Raw genomic sequence first — 26945 nt, 5'->3', positions numbered from 1 at the left:
CAGGCAGGGCCTGGCCCCGTGATGTCAGGGAGTCTGTCTGTGCAGGGGGATGGGCGGGATGACAAGCCAGCGCACTGCAGCACCGCCAGCCCGAGCAAAGCCACCTCCCTAGGGCCGGGAGCGGTGGCCGGGCCGGCAGGCCTGCAGAGCTGGCTTGGGGATGACAGCTGGGCGGCCTTCTCTGCGCCCTTCTGCCCCTTCAGGTGACGTGAGACGTTCATAGTGGCCTCCGATTCCAAACAACTGGAGACCGAGCTCTGAACCAAGCGAGGGAACCTGGACACTCACATAATGAATGCAAGACTTGCAGGCTTGCAGAGGAAATAACCAGACGGCGACCGGGGCTCTGCCCTGTCAGTGGGTTGCGGGAGTGTCTGGGCGCAGGGTCAGACGGGTGGCTGTCTGGCTGGCACGAGCAGGTTAATAAGGGGGGACAGTCATGCTACTTGGAATCCAACTCTAACCGTTAAATTCTTAGTCTTCAGCCAGCTCCAAATGCAGGCGTCGCGCATCCTGCCAATTTTCCATTTTTTTAAAGGAAAGGGCACGGAGCAAAGATTCTGGTACCACCTCTCAAGTCATTTTGTTTGCCGTTAGTGACAGCGTGACTCCGGCTGTGTACAGTCCCTCCCCTGCCTCCCGCCCAGGGTTGCGTCCCACAGTGACGCGAGGCGGCAGGGTCTGTAGCATTTGTCACATCTGCGTGTGTGGAGTTGGAACAAAGACTTTATCTTTCACTTCCCAAGAGGAAGAGTTTTTCTTCCAGCGTTGTTCTCGGAGAGTTTGTAAGAACACACCACGGCACTGGGAAGGCCGTCTTGCTCCTCCCGCTTTCGTGGTTGAGCAAAGTGCAATCAGTTCGACCTTCGGTCTTGAAAATTTCCGGGGCAAACAGGCGTGTATACTGCCTTTTTGCTGTCGGAGAAATGTTCTCTTCCTTGGGCTAAGACGGTCTGATTCTTGTGCCTCTTCTCTTCCTACAACTGTCCTTCCTGGTATGGCCATACAGCCGTGTGGCTCCAGGCCCTGGAGCCAGGGAGGCGAGCTCAGTCCTTGGCCGCAGTCTCCCTGCGAGCCGAGGATGACAAGAGCACCAACCCTGCACGGGCTGTTGGGACAAGGAAAGGAGGTCATGTTTGCAAGGGGGCTAAAGCGGTGCCTGGCACCGGGGAAGCGTTCCCCAGTCTTCGGTCTGTCTCTTGTTTTATCTCCTGTGGAATCAATAAGCCCCACTGGCCAGGGTCAGGATGGCAGGGAACACTGATAAAATATTTCTTTTCTGGGTTATTCCTTTCCGTGATTCAGATGGCTGTATTTTGAAAATAGTATTGCCGTTAGCAGTTTGGGGGAGAAATACATTGTCACAGCTGTCGTCCAGTCAGTTTCCAAGGACGTTTACTTCATCCGTCTGAAGATGACGGCCACCACACTCCCCTGGAGCTTACCGTGATCTCAGCACAGCCGTGGGTTATTTCATTTCGTCCTCCCAACCGCCCCCTGGGAGACCATTCACATCCCAGAGCCGAGGAAACCGAGGCACCACGTTTTATGCAGTCACACGGCAATCACGTGCCACGGTTCTCGGCTGTGTGCTCTCTGGTCCGTACCCACGAGGCTGTCCCGTCTCCTGCTCCTCAGATGTCCGGCCTCGGGCCTTGGCATTTGCAGTCACCTCACCCCAGCTCTTGGCAGGTCTGGCCCCTCGTCATTCTGCGCAAACCCAGCGCCACCTCCCCCGTTCCCTGCTTACGTTGGTAGCCTCCTGCACCTCCGCTGTCCGGGTCTCCATTTGGTACCTGGCACAGCACTCCCGAAAACCTGTCCAATGAACATAGGTGCTAGTGATTTCTTGTTCACATACACATGGAACCCACCCTTATATGCATGAGTGTGTGTCCACGTGTGTGCGTGCTCACGAATGTGGAGAGAGACTCCCCAACCCCAGCAGCGTGCAAACTTGCAGGCGTCTCTGAGCTGCAGTCTGGCTCCAAGAGCAGCACCCGGCGTTTTTCCTGCCTGTGGGGAAGCGCCCGGTTGTGTTCGTCATGACAAGACTGAGTAACACCTAAGGGTCTTTGGCACCGAATGACACAATTCCTAAGACAGATTGTAAAAGCTGGAGGCAGGGTCAGGAAATAAAGCAATTTCCCCGATGTTTGTGAGAAACCAGCCCTGCCTCGGAGACACGATGGCCGCTTCCCTCCCCTGACGCCACTTCTGCCTCGGCCACTGTTTGGTCGCTGTCAGGGCCCAGTCTCTGTAAGGGGTCACCGGGGCACTTGACAGAAATGGGGTGCCAGGACCCCGAAACCAGGACTTTGACAAAAAGGGACGTCTGTATTCGGGGAGCTGAGCACTTGGGGCAGCGGTAGATGCCACGGTCTCGTGCAAGGTGACCGCCTCGCCGCCATGCTGGAGAAAGCCGGCCCGGACAGGCCTCTGGGGCCGGTTGAGCTGGCGATGGCCTTGGGCCTGCAGGCCGGAGCAGGCCACGTGCTGACGGCTCCTCTTCCTCTCTCCCCCCAGATAACCAGTTCAGGATGTCCATCCTAGAGCGCCTGGAGCAGATGGAGCGGAGGATGGCGGAGATGACGGGGTCCCAGCAGCACACACAGGGCGGCGGGGGTGGCGGCAGCGGAGGTGGCGCCGGCAGCGGGAACGGAGCAAGTCAAGCCCAGGTACCTGCACCGACAGCCACCCTCGGTTTTGTGTGATATGTTAGCAGTCGGTGAGGTGTTGGTTGCGTGTCCCTCTGGTGTTGGTCCATTCCTGGATGGGGCAGAGGCCTGGGGGCGGCGGGGGGGTTGCTTCCCGGGACCTGTGCTTCGCAGTGCGAAAATCCCTGTGCCCTGGAGGAAGCCTTGGACCGTGGGGTGTCTCAGGGGTTTACCTCCCTAGGTCCTTGTCCCCGGTCCCAGAAGTCACTGCTGTCACTTGGCAGTGGGGACGAGGCTGGGTGTAACTCAGAGCTTTTGGGCGCAGAGTGCAGACTTCACTTAGAATCTACTTTGTCTTTTCTGTTCTATCGCCATCTTAACTGTAAACGTCAAATGTAATGGAATTCAGTCATTCGTAAACCTTTTATAAGCTTAGGAAATTGGTATGAAAAGGGCCCAGAGAAACTTTCTGTGGTTTTTCAGTGCAAAACGACGTTGTACCTGCTTTCGTCTTTCCCTTACGCCTTTTCGTAAATTCAAGGAACAATGTATCCCATCGCTACTTACCGAGAAATTACCAAGTGTTGTGTTAGAGTCCTGTTAGTTTTGAAGACTTTATATAAATTTCATTTCGAAGCTTCATTTTAGGAAAGTCTTCTAGGAAGGAAGTGTTCTTCGGGGGACCCGAGAATAAATGGAAAGGGACCGATAGTTCCTTCCCTCTGCTACCGAGTTATTGCCGAAACCTCACATAACTTCCCTCCGTCTCTTGAAGGTGGTTGATGATCTTCCTCGGACGACTACATTTTTAATTGAATACTTAGAGTTTTATGATCCTTGTGAATATCAGGTGCTAGTAATAGTTTTAATAATAGATGAAAACAAAGCATGGTATACCACGCCTAAAAAACTAACCTCCTTTTCCTTTCTTCTTACTTCTCGCTTGCCTTCAGAAATCAGCGGAGAAGGAAAGACTAGGCACACGGGAACGTGCTCCTGGGTCTAAGACAGGGCCCTCCTCCACCCGAGACTACTGAGTTGTGTAAGAGAAGCAGTCGCTGTTAAATGTAGCTCATGGCTAAAATAGGCGGTTCCCGTGAAATCATTTTCCTGTAACCAACCAAGGTGGCATAAAGGGAATGGAATATAATGTCGTGCCCATTCCACGGCTGGCCGATTGTGGCCTGACCCCACGTGAGCTGCTGTGGAACACGCTCTCGTCGGTTTAAGTTGGCTTCAGTGGATTTCTGTGTCCAGCCGACGTGACGGAAGTGTGGCTGCTTCTGGTTAATGCAAACAAAACAAACCCTTCTTGGTTCACCCCCTGGGGCTCCCGTGCGCTGGCGAGTACGTCCGGTGAGCGGCGGCTCAGCCGGGACCCCTGAGCCCAGTCCTTTCGCTGCAGGTGGGGTCGCCCAGCTGTGCTTTTACAGGTGTCCTGGCATCGCTGGGGGAGGTGGCGGCGTGTTCATCATCTGCCGTTTTATTTTTGCAGGCATCTCTTTCCAGGTTTAAAAATAAGAAACAAGGAGGAGCAACAGTATTTCTGTAGCAGTTGAACAGGATTTATTACTAGAAAACTACTGTTAGAAACGCCTTTTCTTTAGGAGGAATTACACATAAAACTCCCACAGAGACTCAGATAAGCCATCCAGGTTACCAACTTTGATTTTATTTCTCTTCCCTTAAAACTGAGCCAAGGGGAGAAAACCATGTGGTTAAAATTAGTGAATTTGTCCTTCCTGTGTTCCTCTGTTATTATTAAAAATACTTACATTTTACGATTTTATTTAATGCCTTCCCTAGCGTCCTTTTTATTTTGTATAAAGGATTGAACTAGTATTGGATTTTAAGACGCAGATGTAGTGGTCATTTCACGCTGCGTTAGGTTCGGGGTGGAATGTGCGCCTCAGTGTTCGGGGGCGGCCTGAAGGGGCTGCGGCGGCCCACAGGGTGGCACAGGTTCTCCTCCCGACAAGGACTTTGACCATCCACTCTCAGCAACTCTCAGACACGCTCTCCGGTGTTGACTGCGGCCACCATACCACAGAGCACGTCCCCAGGGCCCATTTATTTTGTATCTGGGAGTTTGCGCCTCTGACCCCTTGGCCATTTTGCTCGCCCCGCGGCTCCACCTCTGCCAGCCACCAGGCTCTTCTCTGTGTCCATGATGAGCTCAGGTTGTTTGGTTTTGTTTGGTTTTGGTTTTTGTTCTTTAGATTTCTCAGAAGTGACATCACGGTATTTATCTTTCTCTTCCTTGTCTCACTTAGCAGGATGCCCTCAGAGTCCATCAGTATTGCCCCAGGTGTCTCACCGGATACTTTTGGGTGTCTCTTACGGGGGTAAAATCCCCCTGTAAGTGACGTGAATGTCCTGCAGAAGGAGCAGGGGAGCCCAGGACCCAGGTGTCTGAGGGGAAGCGCCAGGGAAGTGGCCCAGCTGTGCTCTGTCACAGCAGGTCCCTGCTGGCAACACTCACTGCAACGGGGGGCCTGGGCTGCAGTCCTCCTCCCCCGTGCACACCCTCCCCGAGAAGGACGGGCGTGAAGTTCATTGCCGGACGTTGGCGGTAAAAGACCGAGCCGAGTGTTCTCGGAGCTGTGGAAAACTCCTTGTCCCACCACTGCTGACGCCGGCCGCGGAGCCGAGCTGGCGCATTCTCTCCTGTGTCACAGGGTCCCTTCGTTTTCCGTGTTGCGTTCGTTTCCTGAGCTGCTAATCACAAAGCCTTTGTCCTCCCTACACCAGAATGCCGACGGGGCGAGGGCCCGTGGGCCCCAACCCTCACGCGGGCTTTTCCGTTCCAGTGCACGTCCGGCCCCGGGACGCTGGGGAGCTGCTTCGAGAGCCGGGTGGTGGTTGTGTGTGAGAAGATGATGAGCCGGGCCTGCTGGGCGAAGTCCAAGCACCTGATCCACTCGAAGACTTTCCGAGGAATGACCCTCCTGCACCTGGCGGCGGCCCAGGGTTACGCCACCCTGATCCAGACCCTCATCAAGTGGCGGTAAGGCCGGGGCACACAGGGCGGGTGTGCGCTCACTCAGAAATGCACGGCTTCCCCGAGCATTTCATTAGTGGACAGAGGTGCAGCCACTCGGCACGTCCCAGCCTGGGAGCAGCGGGCTTTCTCTGAGGACAGTTTCCAAGGGCATTTTGTGAACCGCCCAAGAAATACTGAGTGAGATGCTACCACACTGTGGTTCCCCCCGGGCTCGCAGCAAAATGGAGAGTCCACACCATCCTGTGAGATTTGGAGTCTGTTTCTTCACAACAGGGGTTCTAGATGCCCAGTGCGGTCTCACCTTTGGGGGTTTTATGTGGCACGTCTGGTATTTCCTGTTCACGCGGGGCCTGGGCAGTGATCGCTGGTGCTCTCCCTTCCAGCACGAAGCACGCAGACAGCATTGACTTGGAGCTGGAAGTTGACCCCTTGAACGTGGACCACTTCTCCTGCACCCCTCTGGTAAGAAGTGTGTTCGTTGACCCTGAGCCATTTTCCCAGGCTGGCGTAGCAATGCCTGCCGGCTTTCCTGCTCATGCCTCGCTGCCGTGGGACCTTCGTCACAGCCCCTTGTAACACTGATGTCTCATGGCCCCATGAGGTCATTGGCGAGGAGTCTTCTGTCTTCTGCTGGCAGCTCTGACAAAGGAAACTGTCTCAGACTTGTAGTGAGAAAGCGGCTTTGTCTTCTCCTGTTGCAGATGTGGGCATGTGCCCTCGGGCACCTGGACGCCGCGGTCGTGCTGTACAAGTGGGACCGGCGGGCCATCTCCATCCCTGACTCTCTCGGGAGGCTGCCTTTGGGGATTGCCAGGTCCAGGGGCCACGTGAAGTTGGCCGAGTGTCTGGAGCACCTGCAGAGAGACGAGCAGGCTCAGCTTGGACAGGCCCCCCGCGTCCACTGTCCTCCGAGCGAAGAGCCCAGCACAGACAGCTGGATGACCCAGTGGCACGGCGAAGCCATCGCCTCTCCAGAAATACCCAAAGGAGTCACCGTCATTGCAAGTACCAATCCAGGTAACACTTCAAAATTATTGCATTTCAGGCTTGACAGGTTCCCCAGTTGCTGTCACACAGCGACCATCAGAAAAGTCCGTAGGATACTCACATATGTTATGGGCTTGGGGTTTTTATGTTTCGGATTTTCCTTTTACTGGTAAGAATGCCTAGTGCTGCTCCCCTGCCCCCCAAATGCAGAAAGTAGCAAAAAAAAAAAAATCTGCGTCCATGCGAGAAAGAAATACAAATTATGGAGGAGGATTATCTGAGTACAGTGTAGGCTTCTGGGGAACATTTAAACGTCAGGGACATGTCTTGAGTTCGGCTTCGCACTCTGTGTCTCAGGCTAGAGAACGTGTTGATTCTTTAGGGTTCCTACTTTTGCCACCTGTCCTGACTATCCTTTCTACTGTACTTTTCAGAGCTGAGAAGACCTCGGTCTGAACCCTCTAATTACTACAGCAGTGAGAGCCACAAAGATTATCCAGCTCCCAAAAAGCATAAATTGAACCCCGAGTACTTCCAGGCGAGGCAGGAGAAGCTGCTGTCCACTGCACTGAGTCTGGAACAGCCCAATAGCAGGACGCAGAGCCCTAGTTCTAAGCAGTCTGCCCCCGAGACAATCAGCCCCAGTGAAGGAGTGAGGGACCGCAGCCGGGGACTCTCCCCTCCCACTCCAGGCGCTGCAGGACTCCAAGCCTCTGGACCTCAGCCCGTAGTCAAGTGGCGCCCCAAAGATCTTTACGTTGGTGTGTCTACAGTACAGGTGACTGGAGATCCGAAGGGGACCAGTGTAGGAAAGGAGGCAGCACCTGCACAGGTGCGTCCACGGGAGCCCGTGAGTGTCCTGATGATGGCTCACAGGGAGGTGACTACAGAGATGGGTCCCTACCGGGACAGTGCGGAGAGCGAGGACTGCTCCCAGCCCATGGATGACATACAGGTGAGCGCACACAAGGTAAGCAGCTGAGGCTGCCGTGGGGTGTTACTCCTGAGATCTCTGCGGTCCATTCCCAAAGGTCATGTGGTGTCCTCACCAGTGAAGGGTTAGCAGGCCAATTTGATGCATGTGGTGAGAGTCACCGCTTGGGCCACGTGCTCACTGCGTGAGTCAGCACTGTGGACGGGGCCTGGACCCTGGCGCCCCGGGTCTCAGCAGAGCACCAGCCCCTCAGAGCTCCCCATGGCCCTCCTCCCTCCCACCCAGGGTGGTGGAGTTCACCGTTTCATATATTAGTTGTAACAGAGGCACGGCCTGGTCATAGCTAAGACGGGAGGCTGTGGGGGGAATTTCAACGATCTCAGTGGTGTGATCGGCACGGCCACCATCTCACATAAAGGGTGTGTGTGATGTGAGGTTCTTAGGACATGCAGTGAAATATCCCTCTAGCTGGTAATCAACTCACCTTGTAATGGATCTGGAAAATCTAGAATCCTTTTAGGACTTTAAACTTGTTACAGGTTAAGAAAATATATACCGACGTGAACTTGAGGTTAGGCCATTCAGCAAACAGTCCATTCATAAAAGTACACTAACAGGAGGGAACCAAATGAGCAACCTAAGGACGCCTGTTTGACTTGTTCCCTCTCCAACTTCCCACTGATGAATCCAAAACAAATGCGGAAGGAAAAAGCTCCCACGAGAAGTTCAGTAGGGCCCTCACACCTATAGAAATGGCGTGTAAGAGGGGCCCGTTGTTCTCACGCCCGGCCAGCGCTCGTCGGCAGAGGGCTGTTGCTGAGCAGCCCCCATGTGAGCGTTGCATCCTGCGGCCACCTGGTGAGCACGGGTGAGCACCTGCGAGCACCTGCACCTGGCCAGCCCCCTCCCATTCCTTGTGGGGGGTGGGCGGCTCCGCTTCAGACCTGCCTGCCCCTGCTGCTGTGGGGAGGCCCGCCAGGGACATGAAATCCTATTTTAGACAAGGGTTGGCAGTTTTTTCTATGAAGGCCCAAACAGTAAATATTTTAGGCTTTGTGGGCCATACAGACTGCGTGACTATTCAATCTGCCTTCATAACACAAAAGCAGCCTTCAACAATGTTAAACCGGTGAGTGTGGTTGTGTGCCAATAAAACTTTATTTATACAAATAGGCGGCAGTAGGTGGATTGGTGCCATAATTTGCCGGTTCCTGGTGGAGCTCATACCATTTACCACTATTAAGCCATCTGGAGTAATATTTCTAAGTATGTAATAATAAATCAGCAGACTATGAAAATCTGTAGCTCCAAAGAGGGGAATTGAGTTGAGCTTCTAGAACTTTCTGCAGTGATGGAGATGTTTTATCTCTCTGCCTAACAGGGAGGCTGCCGAGCACTTGAAATGGAGCTGGGGTGACCCAGGAACCGAATTTCTAATTTTATTTTGTAGCTGCTGGTCTTTGCTGAAACAGAGTGGACACAGGGGAGAGAAAATAACCATTAAAAATCCACTTTAGATTTTACCTGAGCCTTGAGAGACTAATATCTTGCTAAATTAAGTCCTTTTTCTATGGATAAAGCAGCAGTCTAAAGAAGCACTTTAGCCAGTGGGAAAAAAACAATTAGGAATAACAAAACAATTCCAGAAATGGCAAGCCAGAGTTCGCGAAGGAGTGAGCAGTCCGAACAGCAAAACTGACCCCTCTGTGTGCGTGGTGATCGACAGTGAGGTTTGCGTGTGAGGCTGTTGTTAAGAAGGGCCCTTTGCCTAGAGGGGGAATCATATCTAAAAATAACCGAGAGCTAAAATTCTAATTTATTTTCACAAAACTAGGAGGTGAGGGAAGTGAAGAAGGTTAAAAATGCAGTAAAGCAGCTCCCTTGCGGTCAGTAGCTGGCAGATTTCTGCTGCCCTTGCGATGTCAGTGGGGGGGGGGGGGGGGGCTGAGACGGGCTCATCAGAAACGCCAGGTTCACGGGGGGCATGGACACCGGCTACAGACCTTTGGCGTCACTGACGGGGGGAAAAGCATTTGCTTCACTTGGGAAGATCTCAGGAATGGGAAAGTGAACAGCAACAATGGAAATAATAAACAGAAAATATGTTAACGGAGGAATATGTTTAAACCCATGCTTAACTGGTAATTCTATTAAAAGATTCTCAGGGTAAAAAGGCAGTATATGCTGCTTGTAGAAGACACAACTGAAACGAAATGAAACAAGGAAATGAAGTGATGAGAAAAGATACAACAGACAATATGTATAAAAAGACAAAAGCACAATTCAAGAGAAATTGTGTGTGTGTGTGTGTGTGTGTAATTTACCAAGAAAGGACAGTCGTGAGCAACACAGCTTCTAAACATTAAAGCAAAAACCTGTAAACACAGAGGGTGTGGCGCCACCCCCGTCACCGCGTGTGAGCCTGACACGCGGCCGTCCCAGCGTCGGTCCGGTGGGGCCGGAGCGAGGAGGGCGTGGGACATCCAGCAACACGATCGGAAGACGTGACCCGCTGTACCTACTGTACACTTAGTAGGTGAGACACGGTTATGCAGGTGTAGGCAGTGAATACACATAGCAGATATCTACATAGTTGTCCTTTTTAGATGTTCAAGACACACCTGTGAATGCTGCTCCTATACGAAGACGGAGAATTTAAATAAAACCCTGGGCTGCGCATTGAAAGGCTCTCTGTCTCCTCTGACCACAATCCAAGACAGAGAAATGAACGGCATGATCTTTTTTCAGACCCAAATGTTTAGGCTTGGTTTAAAGTTGTTTAAATTTCACTTCCCTTTTGCTGCCCTCACAATAAAAAGCTGCCTCGCATGGAGCGTCGCGCCTACGACAGGGAGGTGTCCCACACTGGTGCCAGTTTACAAAGTGGAGGGTTTGGGTGTGACTGCAGGGAGTCTCCAGGTGCTTCTAATAAAAGCCCACTTTGCTTTTACTAACATATCTGGACGTGTCCCCGGTGGTAAAAATCAAGGCAGGGCCTACTTCTTCCTCTGTAAGTTACAAATCGAGAAAGAGAAGCTTCGAAATTTTTCCCTAAATGTCTTCATTTTTTATTCCTATTACAAAAGTAATTCTGGCTGTGTGTTGAAACTTTAGAAAATTACCAAGATAACTGTTTTAACAACTCTATTGAGATACAAGTCACCATAATATCCATCCTCTTTCTGTGTTCTGTGTGACGCGTTTAGCCAACAGTGTGGCTGTGTGCCGTCACCAGAGCCCGTTGAGAATGTTTCTGTCACCCCCAAAGTCCCCAGTGCCTCTAGGCACTGGTCTCCGCTCCATCCCAGCCCCAGACAACCCCCGATCTGATTTCTCTCCCCAGAGTTTCGCATTTTCTAGAAATGTTGTCTAAACGGAATCATAAAATATGTAGTCTTCTGAGTCTGGCATTTTTCATTTAGCATAATTTTTTTGAGGTTCATTTATGTCATAAGATGAGCATATTGTCACCTTTGTATAGTTCCTCTTAGAACATTCTCAATTCACTTAAGCACTTCAGCTGCTGTGTTTCACTTCCCATTTTCAAGAGACATGCAAGGAAATCGTGAAAGCCAGTGCGTCTGACCCTGATAGCGGATGTCTCTCTCCAGAGCGGTCTTGGGGGTTCCTAAGGTCTCCATTAGGGATGTATTTTGGGTGCAAGTATCAGCAACCTAACTGCAGTGGTTTAATTTTCAAAACTCATTTGACAATTTTCAAAAGTCTCCTTGCCCAGAATGGGTCACATCCCCTCCCTGGGTGCACAGGAAGGGGCACATTGAGAAGGGCATTAGCATTACTGGCTCATCTTTCTCAGCCTGTCCCCTGGGGTTTGTCGTCGCTGCCCTCTGCAGAACTGGGGTTCTCCAGGCAAACTGGGGGTGGATGTTGGTTAGGTAACTGCTGCTGTCACCCCCTGCATGTGACAACTTGCTGGAGACCTGCCCAGTCACCTTGAGTCACATTGTCACTAAGTGGTTGACCCTTGCTGAGAGGAGAGGGTGGGCACCAGCCAGCACTGCTCTGAGACTTCCATGAAGGTTTTATCCAAACTGTGAGTTGGAGATATGACTAGGTCTCAGTCCACTCGGACGAATGGTGTGAGCCTCACAATGACACTGGAGTGAATCGGCCCGAGGTGCAGCCCCCGTCCCTTAGTTCTCTCCGTCCAGGGTCGGGTGGGTGGCCGGCCTGGCGAACGCCCAAGGCCCCGCTCCGTTCTGACCTGAGCGTTCTGTGGCTCTGGGCTCCAGGCAAACATGATGACCCTGGCAGAACACATCATCGAGGCCACCCCTGACCGGATCAAGCAGGAGAACTTCGTGCCCATGGAGTCCCCGGCTCTGGAAAGGACGGAGACCACCACCATCAGCAGCACGATGAGCTGGCTGGCCAGTTACCTGGCAGATGTCGACCACCTGCCAAGTGCCGTGCAGCTCAGGTGAGGCGCTCCCCAGGAGAAGGTCCTGGATGTACCTGTCAGACAGAGCAGGTGTGGGGACGCCGTGTAGCAGGAGAGCCCACTGAGGCCAGGAGGCAGTGTCGGGACACACGCTGTTTCGAGGCCCTCCTCTCACCTGCACCTCCCCACAGCAGAGCACGGGGCGGCCGATACCATCCTGCTTTCCCCCGGATTCCCTAGGGGCTCCACAGGGGCGTGGCAGTTGCTTAGTGGGTTCAGTGTGTCGAGTAGTGCTGGACTCGTACCAGGTGTTCCGTTTGAACGTACTGACTGGGGGACAGTTCAAGTCTGGGTGCGTTTAGCAGCCGCGTGAAGGCACATTCCCAATGTCCCACTGAGGCTCCAGGAATGTCCTTGTCTCGAACCAGTGTGGGCCGTGTCACGCAGTCGGTCACCAGTCTCTCTCCTGTGTCTCCTCCGGTTTCAGAAGGGCGTACAGCGAGCCTCTGACCCCCTCTTCCAGTACCAGCCTGAGCCCCGGAGGCTCTCCAGGCAGCGAAGTAGCTTTCGAGAGACCCAGCCTCCCCTCCGCAGCAGACTGGTCGGAGTTCCTGAGCGCGTCCACCAGCGAGAAGGTGGAGAACGAGTTTGCTCAGCTGACTCTGTCCGACCACGAGCAGCGGGAACTCTACGAAGCTGCCCGGCTTGTCCAGACAGCCTTCCGCAAGTACAAGGTGAATTGGGCCCGGGCCTGCCGCTGTGACATTCTGGGGACCACAGGGGTCAGCGGAAGTCGGAAACATTCCCACTAACACACAGGCCATTTCTTCTGTCCTTCTGAGTTTGTGGAATTCCTATTCGAATTATTAATCGTGCCACATGAAATTATCAATCATTTTGAGAAGCGTTAATAAAATGAAGCCGACCAGAGCGTGGTGGTTGTCATCATCTAACTTACTGTGGGTCATGAAAATGGAGACCTGTTACTGTGCTACTCTAAAGCCAGTCACTGCCTCCACCACTAGGCATCTGTGGCCTAAAGCGGGGGGTTCTGACTGGAGGCCTGGGAACTGACTTCAGGCAGCCCAGTTTAGGGTGAAGCCCCCGTACGTGCATATTTGGTGGGAGAGGGTCCGTAGCCTTCCGCCGATTGTCCCGGACCCACCCCCCGGGACCGTGTGAGAGGCATTACTCGCAGGTGTGAGAGTAGAGGGCTGCTGTGTCAGCGAGCAGAGGAGATCTGGCAGGTTCTGGACCAGCCACACCTCACCTACTCAGTTAAATACCTTGTGAGTGGGTTTCCCTGGTTAGGTCACCAAACATCCAAATATCACGGTTCTAGTTACAAGCAAGAACAGTTGGAGATTTATTCTGTGCATTCATTTTTTTTAATGTATACTTGTAGTTATCACTGTGTTTTGGTAAACCTGGAGTCTCAGCACTGAGGAAGCAAATTAAATGAATGATAATTCTCTTTAAGTCGTAGGAAAGTTGCCATTTCATACACTAAATCATGGATTTTTTTCTCCTGACTTGACCCTTTAGGGTCGACCCTTGAGAGAACAGCAGGAGGTGGCTGCCGCCGTCATTCAGCGTTGCTATAGGAAATATAAACAGGTGAGCCAAGTTTGGGGTCTCGGCAGGAAGAGTGCCGCACAAACCGCACAGGCCCTGGAGGGTGGGAGTGCACGGCTGCTCTGGAACAGTGTCCAGCGCCCTTTCAAAGGCGGCCTTTGAATGGCCTTGTCCAAACAAGAGGAAGACATTCCGGGGGTGGGGACAGGGGTGGGGAAAAAGCCACCTACAGCTAAACTGATGCCACAAGATGAGTCCTGTTCCGATCTTTGGCCTCTGATACTGGCCCCTGCGGGTCTGCAGGCCCCAGTGGGACTGCAGACTGCGCGGCAGCGGGAGAGCTGGGGGAGTTACCGCGGGGACTGGGGAAGGTACAACCGGTCCTGTCTCCAACCTGCGAGCCAGTCAGTTATCTCACCTGTAGGCACTTTCCATTTCAGCGTCTCATCCACATTATGATGAGGAATTACAAACATCTCTGAAAATCCTAAGGCGCTTTTGCGTTGCTTGGTTAGGGGTGTGAGAAGAATGTCCGAGGGCTCTTTCAGGCCGTGACTGTGGCCAGAGCAGCCTGTGGGGCCCCAAGAGCCACCATCCCAGGGAAAGGGGCCCACGTTCACGGAGCACCTCGTGGGCACCGGGTCTTCCAGGCCCAGCATCTCAGCCACTCCGGACCATTACTAAAAGTAAACAGTTTTATTTTCATTTTATCAACAAAGAAGCTGAGGCTCAGAGAAATTAAGAACGTAGTAGATCTTTCTAGGTGGCTAGAAAATATAAAAAATTGCCTAATTGAGTTTTGAATGGCTCATGAGATAGAACTCAGTCCTGTCAGTAGGTTCCAGAATTTGTGAGGCTTTAGGTTTTAAGTTCGAACTTAAAGATTGCTAAGCGCCAAGATGTACAGAAGCCATGTAGAAAAGTGGGGCTATGTTCTCTTGTTGATTTCTGATAGGGTTGCCATTGTTGTGAGTCTCTTGAGGATTCCACCCTCGTCACAGGTGGGGTGGGGGTCGGGACGCCATCAGCTTTGAGCCGGTTGAGTTCACGATCCCAGAACGCGAAGGTTTATTGTGTAAACGCTGACACCGCAGCTCCTGCAGCTCAGAGGCCGGGCGCGGCGCCGCACACCGGCTTCCCTGGGGGAGGGGAGGGGGGCGGGGTGCAGGCTTCACATTAGCACAAGCTATACCCGGAATCGGAGTTTCAAGTCTGTGATTGCACCAGGTATTTGTTCCAAAATAAGAGTTTGGTTTTTTTTTTTATAATTTCCCGCCAAAGAAGTGTTGTCTATAGCCAATAAGATGGAAGGCATTTTTTTTGAAATATCGATATAAGACAAAGACTTCGGAAGGTGGAGTGCGTTCATACAGCCAGATTGCCTTTTTTTTTGGTGGTGGTAGTGGGAGTTTTATCAGTTTTGGTTTTTTAAGTTCATTCTACCGAGCAATCTAACGTTAACCTTGTATTTTCTGTTTCTCCCCCAAGCTGACATGGATAGCCTTGAAGGTAATGACACGCCCAGCCCTCCCACAGCCCATCTCACCCAAGTCCCAAACTCCACACCATCACCAGCTCCAAGAGGGCTGTCAGGGTGGCAGGCACACCCCCTGGCCGGGCTGCCCCAGCGCAGGGATCGCTCCTCTGGGAACCACGTAGTTATTCATTTGGAGCATTTTGACAGCAACTATAATTGGACGCTTTCTCGGCCAATGTCAATCTAAAGAATCCGTCCAAGCCACGCCCCCTGAGCCCAGGGAGCCACTCAGTAAACGTGCCTTTTGCCCAGTGTGCTTCCCTGCTTGTGCATAGTCCCAAAGCACAGCAGCTCTGCAGGGTTCAGCGTCCTTGTCTTAAGAGACTTCGGGACGGATGAACATTAGTGCAAAGCAGGTGGGATAAGACCAAGCAGCTCTGGCCGAAGGGCCCCAGGGCCTGCACCCTCGGAGCCGTCACTTTCCTTCCCTCATTCCACCTCATACACGCAGACAGACGTAGGCGCAGGGCATCCCCAGCAATGTCTTTCCCTCCGATGGTAAGTTGCCCTGGTAAGCAGAGTGCTTCCTTGCCCCCGAGTCAAATTCTGTTTCACGAGCAACTCAGAGCGTTTTTAAATGTGGAGAGAGCTGTGTCTTTAGTCCCCAGAGACTGAAGTGGAAGAGACTCATTCTCCCATGTCTTCATCCCTCGTTCTGAGAGCCCGCCGAAGGCGAGTGGAGGGCTGCGGTCCTGGCCCCTGGCTGCCCCGGGCCTGCGGCAGCAGCCTGGGTCTGTGCCTCCCGACCGCCCCACTGCGCGGTCCTATGAGTGGGAACCTTTTGCAGGTTAAAAGGGCTTAAAGGTGTCAGCGTTTCATGATAAGCCTTGTAATTGGGACTTTGTAACTCAGCATCTGTTCAGGGACGATAGGAATCAGGTGCTGACTGCTGTGTAGACGTGTGTGGTGGGAATTGGGAGGCATAACGGGTTAATGGAAAAGGTTTCAAAATTGGAGAACAAATATTAATCTTAAACATTTAAAATTTTACTTTCTCAATGTTTTTAAGATTCCTAAGTGTCTAAGTGGATTAATATTAGAAACTTTTTTTCACCCTGGCTGCTGTGGCTCAGTAGATTCAGTGCTGACCTGCAAACTGAAAGGTCACTGGTTTGATTCCTGGTCAGGGCACATGCCTGGGTTGCAGGCCAGGTCCCTAGCTGGGGGTGTGTGAGCAGCAACCAGTCCATGTATCTCTCTCTCATATCAATGTTTCTCTCCCTCTCTTCCTCCCTTTCTCTCTAAAAATAAATAGAATCTTTTTTAAAAGTTTTTTTTCAAGGAGGACAATATATTTTGATGTTTTGAGGGGAAGGAAAAGCACGTTAAAAGCAATACATAGTCTAAAGGTGATCCCTAAAGTGATATTTTGCATTTTGGAAAGGCAGGTGAAAAGATTCCTAGTTGGCCTCTTTGGTGAGTAACCCTCAGCCAGGACTGCGGGGAATAAAGGGGAAGCCCCTTCTCCCAGGCGTCCCCAGAAGCTCGCAGGACCCGCCCTGTCGGCTCCTGTGTTACTCTTGTGCCTCCTCCTGTCTCCCCTGCAGTATGCACTTTATAAAAAGATGACCCAGGCCGCCATACTCATCCAGAGCAAATTCCGAAGTTACTATGAGCAGAAGAAGTTCCAGCAGAGCCGGCGCGCCGCTGTGCTCATACAGAAGTACTACCGCAGTTACAAGAAGTGCGGCAAGCGGCGGCAGGCTCGCCGGACGGCGGTCATCGTCCAGCAGAAACTCAGGTGGGTGAGCGGCTTCCTGCGCAGGACAGAGCCCAGGCTTGTTGGGAAGGCCGCCCTGTGCAGACGTCAGGGCCTGGCAGCCTCTGAAGCACTTTCCTTCCTGACCACCGTGGGTGCCGTGGCTTCCTGTGGCTACACTACGCCGGTGTCGCTCGTCCGCTTTCCTCTATTTAGGTCATTCTCTCATTACCTCCCACCCAATTGTTTTGATGTCTTCGTCCAATTTCAACCCATATCAAAATTTGGCAGGACCCAAGTCTCTACCCCATCTGAACTGTAGTGGTACTCCACGGAAGGCCTTGGATGAGTGCAGTTAACCTATCCCATTTGAGGGAGTGCAACAAAACACACACACTGAGAAAAGAAGCTGAGAAAAAAATAGTAGTCCGAAGGGTATCAAAGTTAGGCGGGTCAACTTTCAAACTAAGAAAGCTTGCGTGATGCCAGAACATCTTTTTCAACAAAGTGAGCACGTGACAAGTAGGGGGAAGAGCAGTTCCGGGACATCCCACTTCCGGTGTCTACTCGGTCTCCCTTCGAGTGGGGGTGGTGCGCCTCCACTCCGCCTTCGCCCGGTGGTACCCCGGACGTGCCCCGGAAGCAGCAGACGCCCCCGCTGTTGACTATGCTGCACATACTGGTCAATGAATGAAAAGCCCTGCATCCCCGCCGTCTCACTAACTTCTGCATGTTAAGCTTTACGGCACCTTTCTTAAGACAATAATTAATATTCTGGCTTTTTTTCAGGAGCAGTTTGCTAACCAAAAAGCAGGATCAAGCTGCTCGAAAAATAATGAGGTTTCTACGACGCTGTCGTCACAGGTACGTGGACCCTCATCTGCATACGTTGTACGCGTCACAGCTAAGGAAACAGCCCCGTGTTCTGAACCGTGCATTAACTCCTGTGTGAGGCTAAGCGCCCCCCAAACCCCACCCCGCGAAGGGTCAGGGCATTAGCATTCCTTAACTAGGGATGAGGTTGCTGCCGTTGGAACTCTGGTTGCCGTTCAGACCCATGCACAGTGGAGGCCCCTGCCGGTGTCTTTGTTTGACTTCGGGTGTGAGGACAGCAGAGTCAGACAAATTTGTTGTTCCACGTTTCTCTTTACCCTATTGTTTCTATGCCCCGCTGAAGTCTGCTCTTCACTCTAAAGTCCCCCACCCCCACCAAGTAGTTGTGTGATCCAAACAGCAAATGAACTGTTCCTCTTCTCACGGACTGGCCTGTTAGAGACGCATTCCTTCCCTGAGTCCTGCCGTGCACGGCGTCCGAGCAGCTGCTGCCCTCTGCTGGACGTGTCGCAGCTCACAGGCTCTGGAATTAGGATGGCGAGGCTGCCGGGAGGCGGAGGAGGAACTCTGCGGAAGGCCTGGCAGGGGAGCAGGGCAGCTTTTCCGTGAGACATGGTGGGCTCCCCAGCTCCGCACTCCGCAGCACCCGGCACCTTCCGGTGGAGCGGAGCTAGGGGAGTCGCTGTTTCCTCGAGTCGGAGTTTTCTCGGGCAGAGTAGGTCCTCTGCTTAGATGGGGGAGGCTGGCGAAGTGTCTGTTTTTAGGCGAATGCAGTCTGGTGTCAGGTACTGTGTCATGGGTGTGTCCAGACGACTGTCCCCGTGGTCTGGTGTTCTGTGCGATGGGAGCTGTGCCGTTCACAGAGGCCAGCTCCCACACAGGCTTCTTAATGTCTTGTTTCGTCCTGGCCAGCTGTCGCCAAAGCCCCAGTGTTCAGGTCCACTTTGACCCCTCCAAGGCGTCACTTTACTTTGTTATTCTTACTGCAAAACGATCTGCTTGCTAACTCTGACGCCCAAGGGGCTAGCTGGCCCCTTGCTTTTTCACTTGAATTGATGAAGGAATTCATCTCCATGAGGGTGGAAGGGGCCATGCCAGAGCCGCACATTAGCAACGATGAAACTTCAACAAGGGCACCTTTCGTGTATAATCGGTGCTGTCGGCCAGAGGCTGGGGAGAAAGGTAATGTCGCTCAGCTGTGCCCCTGCAGTCTCCACGGGATTCGAGGGATCCGCTCACCAGCGCAGCGCCAGCGTGGGCGCTCTGCAGCCACAAGGCCTGTAGGGAAAGGTGTGGGCTGTGGCTGTGTCCCAATGAAGTAAGGTCCCGCCTCGCCAGCGCCAGTCCCTGCTGCGCAGGTGCTCAGAGCCTCTGCACGGAGCAGGCCATTTCCTCCCCTTCGGGAAGATAGCAAGGCTGCTCCTGGGCCCCGGGCCTCACAGGGGCACACCCTTCTCTCCTCCCCGAGAATGAAAGCAGGAGGCCCTCCCAGCGCCCTGAGGCTGCACGCGCACCTTCCCTGCAGACCTCATTTTCCAGAAAATCGCCTTTCCCTTTCTCTTCTTTAGGCCTTTTTGAAGAAACCAAAAGGTTCACACATTAAATTTTCCTCTTTGAACTAGTCTCATCCTCAGGCTTTGAAAACATGGATGGGAAATGCAATCTTGGTAGTTACGAGCATTTCCTTTTCTTTTTTTCCTTTTTGGCCAAAGCCTGCCCTGGGTTTCCAATGGGTGAGTTACAAAGGGCCGCCTCCCTTGGGTGCTCAGACCTGTCTCTGTGGAAACTAGGGGAGAAGGGGTTCAGGAAGCTTTCACCGTCTGTACACTCACATTTTAACTAGGAACAGCCTCTTCGGCCAACAGGAAGGTTTGTTACAGAGAGCAGGCTAGATTGTGGATGCGGAGTTTCTGTTCACTGTTTGGGGTTAGAGACCATTCGCTCCTTTTGTGACTTGCCCTTTTCTAGTTCAAATGTCAGGAAAGTGTGCGGGCAGGTCCCCATGGCCTTTGTGTCCCGACTGCCTGCGATCCGAGGTCACTTCCCACTCCTGTGTGTTCAGTGGAGGAACTTGAAGGAGCCCTGAAGACCTGTCCGGGCGGCTGAGCTCCTGTTCTCCCTCGGAGGGGTCCCGTTCTGGGTTACTGAGTGCTGTTGTGAGAGAAGCTGCCGAGTGGCTTGTCCCTCAGACGCATTAAAATGGAAAACGTCCCCTGACCCCCTCTCAGAAAGGCGGGCAGGCCGAGGCTTCAGGGACTGATAAGGGGTGTCCCATCTCCAGGATCCGCTGTCACGCACACAGCCCCACATGTTCAGACTCAGAAATGTGTTGGTGTGTTTCCCATGTGCTCCTGTCACACACCCGAGCCCGCTCGCCGTTCTCTCCACAGAAGGACCGCTTGAAACTCCCCTCTGTGTTGAAATAAAGCTGTTGATAAGATCTCTGTTGTGACCCTCACATGCTAATAGCTCTTTGGTGTTGTTTTACTGTCTGAAGCCCCCTGGTGGACCATAGGCTGTACAAAAGGGTGAGTGTAGCTGCCTGCTAGCCAGTTTCTCTTCCATTTCAGTATTTTGCTTTTTGCTTGCTTGCATGGGGCTGCAGCCAGGTTTGCCAGTGAGTTTCACATCCATTGTGAATGAAATGAGATACAAGTAAAACTAACCCTAACTACTAACACTGCCACTGCACACAAGCGGAAACCAGTCACAAACAGCAGACGGACAAATGCATGAGTAAGTAAGGGAGGGCCTTCCGCCCAGGCCGCCGGGCATGCTGAGGACCTGGTGGGCAGCCCCGGTGCAGAGAAGGGGCTGCTGGGACCAGTGAGCCTCAGCGAGGCTGCACTGTAGGAAAACAGGAAGCAGTCGCCACACGAAATTCTCTCACCTGCTGAGTCCAAATTTCCAAGTCAAGAAGGCTTGCTAGGTGATACTGGCTTTTTCTCTTTTTAAAAACTAATCTGTTTCTTGATTAGAATGACCATTTCTCCATTGTCCCGATAGTTTCATTTTCTAAGCCTCCCCCTGCCTGGTGCTCTGAGGTAAGTCAGCACGCAGCTGCCCTTTCAGAGTCTGCCCGGGACGTTTGTTGTAACACAGTGACCGAGCGTGACTTCCAGCATCTAAAGGCAAAGCCGAATAAAGACAATGTATGAAGTGTCTTAAATCTGTATGTGCTATATTGCCGTTGAGAATGGATGGGCCAGTAACTGGTATTTTAAGGGAAGGACAGTGGGTAGCTAGGTGTTCAGTAGATTTGAGAACATGAGACTTATCTGTCCATGCACACGAGGCGTGAGAGTGTCTGCTCGACGGGGCTGGAACACGTCCTGTGACGATAGAGGATTTAGTGCCAGAAAGCTGGCTTAAGAGCCGGGAACAGAAGTCACCAAAAGCAGACTTGAATCTAGATGAACTTGTCAACTTTTGTCTTCCACGTCGTCCTGAGTTCTCTCTGTCAGCTCAGCCAAGTCCACGTCCCCCTTCCCGGCCTCACACGGACACTTCACACAGCCATCTGTAGGATGCCCAGAAAGACAGCATGCTTCAAAACATGTTTCTGGGGGCAGTAGTTCCCACCTAACTACATGTGTGTTGATGCTCGTGCTCATCATTCCACATTAAGCCAAGGTCAGCAGGCTTTTTCTCAAAAGGCCGCGGTCTCTGTGGCAGCTACTCCGCTCTGCCCTTGCAGCCCCGAAGCAGCCACAGACCGCTCCTAATCAAGGGGCGCGGCCGCTCCTCCACGACTTGACTGCGCAGACACGCACAGGGCTGTACTTGGCCCATAGGCCACCATTTGCCAACTGATGGTAAATAGGAGAACTGAGTTTTTAAAGCTCTTCCTAAATCAAGACCTTATTTTTATAAAAGATTTAAAGTCTCACCTATTTAAAACATTGGTTAGTCATTGAAGGAGACATGTGTTTAAAAACTAGAGCAGCTTCACTCATTTGAACATTGGACTAGTACATCCTGTCTAGAATTGGGCACTTGAAAGAGTTCATGCCTCATGTGGGAGGCCCGGCCCGGAGATGGCTGTGTTCGAAATAGAGGGGAAACGGGGGACGAATGCCCCCCCTTTCTCTCTCTCTCTCTCTCTTTTCTCTCTCACTCTCTGTGTACATAGATGACATTTCTGTCCAGTCAAAAAAACTTGAAGAAAACAGCTGCATGCCCCAGTATTCACTTGAACTGGAAGTTGTACCATCTTGCATGTTGTATCAGTTCGTACTAGTCCGCTGCCAGGAACCAACACTTTAGCAGAAGCTGTTGCTTACGTACTTCGGAGGCTTGTTAGTTTCTGGCACGTTAATGATCATTTTTAAGACCACATTTTCAAAGGGTGCTTTTTGATGCCAGCCAGAGTCCCAACCTCAATTTTTTTAAGTGCCTGTTGCATCCTGTCCTCGGCCCCTAAATGCCTGCCCCCTCCCTACCAGGGTCGGAATTTCACGACATACGTGTGCCTCCCAGTCCGCAGGGGGCACGAGAGCAAGGAGCCGAGACGCCGCAGGTCCTCCCCACGTGGCCACGCTGATCTGACTGTGAGGAATAGCCTGCCTTTGGCTCTGACCACCGATGAGTTCTCTGTCCCCCCTTGTCACCAGTCCCCCGCCTCCAGCAGGTCCCGAGCTGAAATTGCTCTTGGAATCAGATCATTCTCTGAGGAGAATTTATATTCCTGGAGTTTATGTCAAAGAAGATAATGTGCTTATGTTGTTCTTTGGTAAACCATTTAAGACATGTAAGGTTTACACATGAAAAGAAATATTCGAAAACTTGAAGAATTAAATTTTACAGCACAGAGTCTGTAAAACACTCTCTGACCCCAGCCGCTATGGTAATGAAACAGAAGCCTGCCTTTAACGGTGGGCAGCGGCGGGCGTGGGGATAAGACACAGTCGGCGGGTTCCACTGCATCACCGTCAGCGAATGCTTCCCGCTTTTCAGCATCCCTGGGGGAAGGCCAAGGAAAGGCAGCGAATCCCCTTCGCTGAGTCCCCTCGCCTCTTTCTGGCAGCTCGGTCCCTAGTGTACCCAGCACCTGACCGTGGGTCTCTGTCCTTGACACCGCCCTGTGGGGGGTGCCCTGGACACAGTGGCTGTCCCTGTGAGAGAAACTTGTTATACACAGAGATTTGAGTCAACAGTATTAATTACTTCAGTAGTTAATTGAGGTGTTATACTACTCGAGGCAAATGACTGCAGGCTTAGAAGTTTCTTCTAAGGCTGAAGAAACTTCCCAAGTGTACCTGCTGAGAACACACCTTTGCAGTTGGGTTTTCAGTGTGTGTGACCTGTTGTCATCCCGCTTTACAGCAGACAACCAGGTGCCACACACACAAAGGAGATAGAAAATCGTGGGGTGACATAGTGGCCTGCCCTCCAGGTAGGAGCACAGGCACAAAAAAGACAGTGCCTCTTTTTCTAGTCAGAGATGGCTTCCCCTTCTCTCCTCAGGACGTTTTCATATGTATGGGGCAGGGGACTGGAAAGCATCCCCATGCTTCAGAGACACCACTTGCTGAAAAGCGACCCGCAGACAAAGCCCCTTTTCCCCGCATGAGGCAGCACTTCTGTGAAAACACTTTGTGACCGCAACCGCCACTGCAAGCATCACTGCAGACAGTGGGGGTTCCGGCTCTTGACCCCCCTATTTCTTGTCCACTGCTGGCTTGGTTACCCATGTTCAATAAAGGTGGGTGAGGCGATCCTAGTGGAATAAAAAAACTCAAATTGGAGAAAGAAAAGGTAACACTTTTAGGGCACAAATTTTGAAACCAAAGATTTTCTATCTGACCACTGGTTTCCAAACATTTAGTTTTGCCAGCTGCCGCGACTTATCTTGGTAAGTAGTAATTTCAGTGCTGAGCACCGCACGTGGCCCCAGGAAATGTCTCCAGTGTGCCATCGCCAAGCTCGGCTATAAGTCTGCTTTGTTATTGATGCTTTTCGCCCAGGGGACAGGTCTCCAGCAATGCCTTGAAAGCATACTGTTTAACTGTGAACAGTAAGCAGTGCTCTAGGCCAACAGTTGTGATATCTCAGCTCTTTAGCTCCATTTGACAAGAGGTACAGTTTCCGAGTGGCCTGATATATTCAGGGAGGAGCAAGAGATTGAATGTGGGGTGCGTCAACACGGATGTAACGGAAACCTCCAGTAACTTTGTCTCACTTGCCTCTTTTAGGAAATGAACATTTTTGGAACACAGTGGTGTGTGTTAAATTGCAGACAACATGCTCTGTGTCATTCTTATTGGGCCTCTCTGTCTTTTTTGTTTTGCAATCCAAATGAGATTTCTGGAAAATGGCAAGATCTCTCTTTTCCTAAATCCCCCACAAGCTATTGCAACTCTCAGAGCAACAGGTAACTAATTCGAAAGCCACATCCGGCTGCCCTGTATCTTTTTGACGTCCAGCATCGCAAGAATCTACCTGCTGAAATCCACTGACCCATGACACATTTCTCTGGCTGAGCGTTACTGAGTAGATGTAATGAAGCAGCTTTGCCTATGCTTTACCCATGAGCCATTGCTCGCTACAAGTTCCCAAAGCAGGCCTACTTCATTGACTCATGAGTTATCACCGGACGTCTGATGGAAATAAGCCCCGTGGGCTTTTGCTGGCTTTCAGGGCTGTTGCTTATACATCACTTCAGTACATTATGGTGCAACTTTTCTTTTTCTTTCTTTTTTGGTTGAGACTGCAACAATATCTCAAAAGGGTATCTTCAGCCTAGAATGCTTGGGGAAATCCTGGGACTGCCTTTAATTTTGATAGTTGAATGCTCACAGGTCAAAGTCTCACTGCCCCGATTCCCTGAATTCCAAGATGCTAGTGTGAGTGCTGTTTTCCAAGTCACTGATCAGAGGTTCAGAAACGTGGACCTGCCCTGAGGTCCAACTCAAAGCTGCCCTGAGTCCTCACAGCCTTGTGCCTGCAGCAGCCCCAGTTCCTGCCCCGTGTTGACTGTCTCTACAACTCGAGGAGACCGCTTTGCTGTCTTCTGTGTGATGAAATTCAGGAGTAAGTGTAATTCTAGTAGGATGTGGTTTTACCTGGACATTGTCAAGTTCAGTTCCTTCTTAGCACCTCATGAGTTTAACTGTTATGATTCCTTGACAACCAAAACTCAGTAACCCTAAGCTGAGTTTGTGTGGCCTAACCCAATGAAAGTTGATCGAACATCTGTGTTCGAAGGTCTACAGAAATGGTGGCCACACCTACTAGATTTTCAAGTATAATTCCAGTTTCAGAAACTCGGGTCTATATTTACCGACTTCACATTACTGAAAACATGTGCTGACGATACAGATAATATTAGTGAAACCAGTCCAATTGGTTGACTTTGGTTTTGGTTTATAAAAGTTTTTTTCCTCCGCTGACTTTTTCTTTTTATGTCATGTGAATACAACATCTGTTAGAGCAGTGGTAACAGGCAGCTAGAAAACGTCTTATCAACTTGTTTCCTCAAAGAATGATGAGCACAGAGAAGCATTATCAACGATGGAGCACGCACTCATTATAGCGCATTCTGGAAACACGGATAAGCGAGGAGAACCCCCAGAGGCGATAACTGTTGTTCACTGTCTGTTGTGTGTCCTTATTGTGGTAGAGAGACACCTTCGTAGTTGACCCGTGAGCAGCTTGAGAGGCGATTCCTGTCTTGACCAAGACAAAGCAGCAACAGAGTTCTCTGTCAGAAACACTCTCATTTGAAAAATCTGTTTCTTAGCATTTATTAACAAAAATCAGATGTTGTTTTAAACCACCTCAGTAATAGAAAGTATTGTTTTCTGGGGTTTTTGGAGGCAATGTAACAAACATGTTTTTTTAGTTGTATTGACATTTGATTTAAAACCCAGTGAAACAAAAAGCCAGGCATCCTGTCTTGCCCTAATCCTCGGCCCTCACGGCCGTTCACCCCACCTGGGTCCCCAGTGAGGGCAGATTGTGAAAGGCTCTCGGTTTCACCTGAACTCTCGGAGGCAAGTCATCACCACCCTGGTCTACAAGTGGCAAATTGGAGAATGAGGCTTAAAATCTTTCATTTCCTCCATTCTCAGACCCACTGTTTTCACATCTCAAATCTGTGTTGAAAATAGAGAAGTACATTTTATGGGCTTGTCTTTTTTTCTCTAAAACATTGTTATAAAATCAACATAGGGTTATAAATGGTGACATATCAGAGTTGAGGAAGTGTCATTGTCCGTTTCAACAGCATACTTCCCTTGGGCCACGGACATTTTCCAAATGCATAATTTCCATCAAGTCTTGAGAAAAAAATATGAGAACTTGAAAAAAATTTTGTTACAGTGAGATATCAGAGGCAGCGGGGGCTTCAGGTCCAAGCGCTGCCATTTATTGGCCCCATGACCGGGGCCAGGTTCTGCACTTACAAGTCCGACACCACCGTGGTGTCGTGAGGACTAGAGGGGGGAGCAGACGCCAAGGACCTGTAGGCTGTTGCAACGTAAGTGGCAACACTTCCTCCCCTCCCCAAACCCTCCTTTAGTGATTTTCTGGTAAAAAAAAAAAAAAAGTATGCCATTTCACTCATTTCGAGCTCAGCCATAATGCCAGGGCAAATTCCCCACTTTGGCTCAGGAGTAAAATTTAGACCTGAAGATGTATCTGCAAATGCATCTCGTTTTGCCCACGTGGACAGTTGCAGCCCTCTGTGCATGGACGCGCACCTCCCTGAACTGTGCTGCGCAGCTGCCCTGTCTTGTAGCAGAGTATTTACGTGGTAACTCACAAACCCTAGGAAAACTTGGTCAACTTTTTGATTAGTTCAGAAAGAAACCACAGAAACAAGTATGACCATTTTAACTAAAAGAAAAATGTCTTAGTTATACCCATCATGACCAGCTGATGGCAGATTCTTCAGTACAAAACGATATAAAACATTTCCGGTTATACTTTCCTCTCCTTTTATTTCATCTCAGGGATGAACTTAATATTTCCAAAGCATTCCCGTCTCACTGTAGAGAAACCGTGAACGGCTGTCTTTGTGTGCGCGCGATCAGATTCTGGGTTAAGAGTTCCGATGCCCAATGCTGGCAGTGATGGAGCCGCTGCCGCCTACCTGTGACTGAGCCGGGGACTAGAGCGGAGCTGAGCCGGAGTCTCTGCAGCAGCACATCTGCCCTGAGTCCGCAGCCAGGCCTGCGCAGAGCAGACACATTGCATGCCCGAGGACACGTGGCATCACTGCATGCCTTGCATTTCTCCAGTCCAGGAGCCGCTAGTTTAGATATTGCATGTTTAAAAATTGAACACAGAATACAGCATGTTTCAATTTTTAAAA

The 26945-nt window shown here is 51.3% G+C and overlaps 1 protein-coding gene across 1 annotated transcript in view; it reads left to right on the top strand.

Moving 5' to 3' along the window:
• CAMTA1 (calmodulin binding transcription activator 1) overlaps positions 1-26945 on the top strand; it is a 586497-nt gene that overhangs the window by 554370 nt on the left and 5182 nt on the right. Inside the window, exons 10-21 of the mRNA XM_053660233.1 lie at positions 2527-2678; positions 5468-5664; positions 6045-6123; positions 6363-6678; positions 7083-7603; positions 11836-12023; positions 12472-12718; positions 13530-13601; positions 15048-15068; positions 16644-16837; positions 17585-17659; positions 20127-20157. Coding sequence (XP_053516208.1) covers positions 2527-2678; positions 5468-5664; positions 6045-6123; positions 6363-6678; positions 7083-7603; positions 11836-12023; positions 12472-12718; positions 13530-13601; positions 15048-15068; positions 16644-16837; positions 17585-17659; positions 20127-20157 — 2093 coding nt within the window. The remainder of the gene's footprint in view (positions 1-2526; positions 2679-5467; positions 5665-6044; positions 6124-6362; positions 6679-7082; positions 7604-11835; positions 12024-12471; positions 12719-13529; positions 13602-15047; positions 15069-16643; positions 16838-17584; positions 17660-20126; positions 20158-26945) is intronic.

The sequence above is a fragment of the Artibeus jamaicensis genome, unplaced genomic scaffold (assembly GCF_021234435.1).
Source record: "Artibeus jamaicensis isolate MK-2021 breed Jamaican fruit bat unplaced genomic scaffold, CSHL_Jam_final scaffold_847, whole genome shotgun sequence".
NCBI classification, from domain to species: Eukaryota; Metazoa; Chordata; class Mammalia; order Chiroptera; family Phyllostomidae; genus Artibeus; species Artibeus jamaicensis.
The sequence above is the reverse complement of the archived record's forward strand: the minus strand, read 5'-3'. Positions and strand labels throughout refer to the sequence as shown.